Raw genomic sequence first — 5,430 nt, forward strand, 5'->3', positions numbered from 1 at the left:
ATGTGAAGCCAGGGCTGGGGAGATCGGGGGATCGGGAAGGGGTGGTGCTGCGCCTGGCATAGGGCTGGTGGTGGACAACGTTGGGACCTAGGGACATCCTCCCCGGTTAGACTGTGTCCCTGCAGGGTCCAGAGTCCTTAGCAAAGGGGGACTTGGTGACAGCCCCTCATCCAGTGCCCCCTTCCCAACTGGTGCTGGCAACCCTGGACCGGGGGAGGATGATGTCCCCAGCATATGGAAGTTCTCCAAACCATGGCCCCAATAGCTGATAGAGCACTCGAGGCTATGTCCAAAGAATTGTCTTTATTACAAATGGGCAGGCAATTGGCAGAGGGGGTGGTTGGCAGAGTGGGCAGTGGGCAGGAGTAGGCAGAGCCCCACATCCCGCCCTGGCGTGTCCCCAGGCGCCAGCTCCCAGTGGGGCTCAGCCTGACCTGGCATCGTTGGCTCAGGAAAAAGACAAATTTGTCCCAAATCCATGTGCGGTTTGCACCAGCCAAGCACCTCTGTGCAGTGGAGCTGGCGCTGGCAGGGGTGGCAAAATGCCAGCAGTGGCAAGAGTCCTTCTCCCCAGCTGGGGCTCCCCAGGCTGGGCAGCTCCCAGGGGGTGACCCCAGGACCCCCTACCCCTTTCTTCCAGGAAGATGGTGGCCTCATCTGGGGCTACCCACAGCCACAAGGCTCCCAGGGGTCAGCCTATGAGACAGGAGCCCGCAGGTTGGGAGCAGTGGGCAGGGAGCAGCACTGGCAGAGACGGTGGCTGGTCAGGCCTTCAGTGCTGGGGACACTGCAGGATGTCATACTTGACGTAGCCCACTCGGTCCACCTGGTAGCGCGGTGTCATCCTCCAGTAGAAGCTGCCCCGGCAGAAGTGATACTTGCCTGGGCAAGGAGAGGGGCAGAGGGAATGGAGGGTCAGCAGTAGTTTGGCCAAAGACCCATCCCGGTGGCTGCTCAAGCAGCACAGGCACATGGCACCCTGCACCCTGCTGGTGCCCTGCCAGCTCCACCACAAGCACCCACTGGGGCTGATGGCATGTCCTGTCCTGGGGCCATTCCCCACACACCCAAGCATCCCAGGCCAGGAACCGGAGCAATGCCACGAGAGGCTCAGGTAGCCCAGGCCTGAACATACAGCACCCACCCGCCAGGGTCCACTCACCTTGGTAGAGGAACACGTTGCGTGCATCAAGGGGGACGCCGGTGAAGACATCGTCGGTGGCACGGGGGTAGCCCTTGTCCACCCTCTGGACCTTCACATCCAGCCTGTGGGAGAGCAGAGCCATGCTCAGGGCTGCTGGGAACCCCCCTCCCAGTCCCTTGCCAGGGGCTCGGGCAGGCGCTGCTGCTCTCCAGTCCTGCTCACCTCCAGTAGCTCTCCCCGCTGAAGAGCAGCACTTTGCCGCGGCCCCGCTGCAGGGCCCCCGAGATGCGGCCGGCTTCCTTCCCTATACCCAACTTCTCGATCCCTCGGGGGCCCAGCACACTCTTCCCGGAAAACACCCAGAACTGCCGACCTGCGGTGGGAGATAACGGGGCTTGTCAGACAGCCCTGAGGGCTCCCAGGCTTCACCAGGCTCCTCCCACTGCCCGTGGGACCGGGCTGAGGGCAGAGGGGACAGAGCTCACCGGCAAAGAAGAAGACCCTCTTGGTGAGCAAGTCCTGGAAAACAGCATCGATAGTGTCTGGGAGGCCAGGCCAGGTATCAGCAACAGAGAAGGCACCCTGGATGCCTGATTTCCAGAAGGATGAGTAGGTCCAGTATTTCCTGGTGGGGAAGATCAGCTGTCCTGATCACCTCAGTCTGACACAGCCCACGTCTCTCACATCCCTGTGCTCCCCCACACCCCACCTCCCAGGGCAGGAGGTGCTGGATGCTGCCACTCACCCATCCTTGAAGAAGTACAGCTCCCCATTGATCTCTGTGACAGCATCAAAGTTCTTCTCCATGCAGGCATCCCGGCTTGGGTCCACAGGAATGGGTCCAGCTGTGGGCTCTGGCATCTCCTCCTCCTCCTCCTCAGTGGTGGAGGTGCTGCCAGCCTCTGTGGGCATTGGTTGGGTCTCCTCTGTGGGCACGGGCTGGGGCTCCTCAGTGGGAGCAGGTGCAGGTGCAGTGGGCTTAGGGCCAGAGCCACGACCTGAGTGAATACAAGGGAGGGTGTGAGGCTGGAGCCAGCCTGGTGCTGCAGGACACCCAATGTGCCCAGCTGCACTGCAGCTGCTCACCGTAGAGGTACTGAATGCCCTGGACATCATCGGGGTGCAGCTGGAAGTCCTGGATGTAACTGTACATGGGGTACATCAGGGCCTCACGCACACTGGAGTGGTCCAGCCCCAGTGAGTGTCCAAACTCATGGGCAGCCACCAGGAAGATGCTGTAACCTGGGGGAAAGCACTGGCCTAAGTGCCTGTTGGGGCACAACAGGACAGCACACGCTGTCCAGAGACTGTGACCCCTGCAAGAAGTGTGACGATATGGCATGGGTCTGGGAGGCACAAAGGGGAGCGCAGGCAGAGGGGCCAGTACCTCTGTCAGGGCAGAAGCCCCACTTCTTGTCAGTGTCATAGTTGCTAGTGGTGGCACACCAGAGCTTGCCGTCTTGCCGGCCCTCGCTGGTGCAGGTGCTGTAGGACTGCCCCAGGAAGGTGAAGGGAAAGACGCACGGGTCACCCTGGGAGTTGCCGCCGATCACCGCCGTGTCTGCAGCGAAGTGTCAGTGAGGCTGTCCCTGGCCCCTGGCTGCACCGGCCAGAACCTGGGACAACCCTGAGATCCCTCACGTGCCCACCCTGTGTGCCCCCTCCCCTGTATGCCCCCCTCCCTGCTGGCACCTCGGTTGGGGCAGAAGCCGTATTTCTTGTCCTGGTCGAAGCTGGAGGTGGTGGCACACCAGCGGTAGCCATCGGAGCGCCCATCTGTGGTACAGGTATCGTAGGAGGTGCCATCAAAGACGAAGGGGAAGACGCAGGGGGCTCCATCGCTGTTGCCACCATTGGTGTAGAGGACTGTGGGGTGACAGAGAGTAAGGAGGGCCCCAGGCACTGCAGGGCTGGGCAGGGGTCATGGTCACCACTACTCACGCTCGCTGGGGCAGAAGCCGTATTTCTTGTCCTGGTCATAGTTGGGGGTGGTGGCACACCAGGGCAGCCCATCCTTGCGCCCCTCCGTGGTGCACCGGGAGTAGGAGCGGCCCTCAAAGATGAAGGGGAAGTGGCATTCGGCTCCATTGGCATTCCCGTGGCGGGTCTTCACCACTGCTCAGAGAGGGGTGGCTCAGTGCTTGGGTTGGGGTTGGCACCAGCAGACCCCCCCCAATCCGCCACACCCTGCCCTTACCTAAGCCGGTTCCCAGTGTCCAGAACTCATCGTCGTCAAAGTGGGCATCGCCCTGGATGCCCTGGCCTGGGGGAAAGGCGTGGGCCAGGAGGCCATCCTTGCCGTCGAAGGGGTACCCGTCCCCATGCTCTGCAGGAACAAGCACCCTCAGCTGGCCCTGTCAGAGGAGCCCTCACATCCCCAGCATGCACACGGATGGCCAAGCCCTGCACACTTCCTGCACTTGTGGGGGCAGGAGGACCCTGGGCACAGCCCAAGGAGACATGGGATGAGGATCCCATAGGCAGGGTGTGTCACCAGCCCCCTCCTCATTCCCTGCCTGCCCATAGAACATCACCTTGGCTGCCAAACATGATCATGATGTCTGCCTCGCCACTGTATATCTGGGTGAAGGTGAGAGGAGTCACATCGCTCCACACTTGGAACGCCCGTCTGAAGGCATCATCGATCACGGCACGGTCCAGGTCGGGGGAGTAGTTTATCACCCTACCAGGAGACAGGGGGTCAGTGCTGCTAGGTTCCCTCTTCATGCAGGAGTGACCCTGTTTTGGGCAAGAACAGACCCCCACCCCCAGACGGGATAGCAGCCACCATCCCCCTTGAGCTCACCAAGGGCTCAGATGCTCTTCTGGGCATTGGGGAGCAGATGCTGCTGCTGTGTCAGCTTGGCCCTGGCAGCACTGGGACCCAGCTGTACAGGTAGCACCAAGCCCGGACAAGGGCTGAGCAGAGGCTGCTACCCTCCTGGTCCCTCAGGCTCTCCATTCTCCTGGGACCATCACCCTGGGGACACCCTCCGGACACATCTCCGGAGCAGACTCACCGGTAAGTCAGGTCCATGTGGTCCCACTTGAGGTCCCCGTCAAAGGTAAGGAAGGTTCCCACATCAGGGACGCCGCAGCGGGGGGCTCGCATGGCCTCCAGCGTGGCGGCATCCAGCTCCCCCGTCTCCTCCAGGCCCAGCTGCTTCTGCATCTTGAGCAGTGCCTTGCCCAGGGACACGTGCCTGCCACCAATCTTAGCCTCTGCCTCCGTGGTGTAGCCGAACCTCTGCAGGTAGCGCTGTGGAGGGAAGGCAGATGGGGGGATGAGAGAGGCGGGAGGGGGCTCTGGCAGCCCCGGGAGCCCATTTCAGCCTGGGTACCTCCCTGAGCTCAAGGAGACAGACAGCTCTCAAGCTCTGCCTGCAGCCCCTCACTGCCAGCCTGGGAGCCCCTTGGGGTCCTGGGTGCCAGAAGGGCACCACGGGGCCATGCTCCCCTCACCTCTGCCAGCTGTAGATCCGGCAGGGTGCTGATCAGGTCCCCCGGGAAGGTGACAACCGCCTGCGGCTTGCCCTGGAGAGGGGCCGCACAGCAGGAGACGGCCAGCAGCCCGACGACAAGCGGGGCCAGGAGGAGTGCCATGGTTCGGCGGTGACAGGAGGGATGTGGCTGTGCTGGTCCCCCGTCTCTGCTCTGGGTGCCGCCGGGCTACCCGATCCTATTTATGGGGTGGGAAGGCAGTGAGTCACCCTCAGACCCCTCAGCGCCGACTCACGCTCCCTTCTCCCTTCCCACGGTGACGAAACGAACACTCCATCTCTGCCTTAACTGTTTCATCACCTTGTTTACTAAACACGCTGCATGCTGCAGCCACGAGACGACAGGAAGGAGAGTGGCTGGGCAGCTGCACTGGGCCACAGCATTGCATGGCCACCCTGGGGCTGCCCTGCACAGGCACTGCCCTGCTGGCCCCAGGACCATGGTAGCTGTGGGGACAGCAGGGCATCACTGTAGGCCAGCTGAGCACTCAGGACTGTGTCATCACACCGGCTAACACTGAGCTTTGCTGGCCAAGGGTTGATGGTGCTGGACCCAGACCCACAAGGGCGTAGGTGGGCATGGAGGCAGATAGCAGTGGAACCTCCACCTGAGCCCCATCACCTGGAACCTCCTGGGATTTGGGAGCTTGGACCCTCACCAGGACTCTGCACCCTTCCCCACCACAGCTGCATCACCCCAGTGGGTCAGAGTGTTTCCAGTACTGGAGATGCCCATGGCTCCTCACCCCACAGTACCTCTAAGCCCACACGCCAGCAGTCGAATGG

General features: G+C 62.2%; 1 protein-coding gene across 1 annotated transcript; it reads right to left on the bottom strand.

The window, feature by feature from the left end:
* Positions 1 to 451: 451 nt before the first annotated feature.
* On the bottom strand, positions 452 to 4,747 carry MMP9 (matrix metallopeptidase 9; the record flags this gene model as incomplete). The annotated part of the gene is made up of 13 exons (XM_082292675.1): positions 452 to 882; positions 1,163 to 1,266; positions 1,367 to 1,517; positions 1,630 to 1,769; positions 1,890 to 2,142; positions 2,231 to 2,386; positions 2,532 to 2,705; positions 2,837 to 3,010; positions 3,086 to 3,259; positions 3,342 to 3,470; positions 3,679 to 3,827; positions 4,165 to 4,403; positions 4,607 to 4,747. The coding sequence occupies 13 exons, from the start codon at positions 4,745 to 4,747 to the stop codon at positions 773 to 775; spliced, it is 2,094 nt and encodes a 697-aa protein (XP_082148801.1). The 3' UTR covers positions 452 to 772.
* Between the last annotated feature and the right edge of the window lie 683 nt (positions 4,748 to 5,430).

Source organism: Coloeus monedula (genome assembly GCF_965178545.1).
Source record: "Coloeus monedula genome assembly, chromosome: 17".
Classification (NCBI taxonomy): Eukaryota; Metazoa; Chordata; class Aves; order Passeriformes; family Corvidae; genus Coloeus; species Coloeus monedula.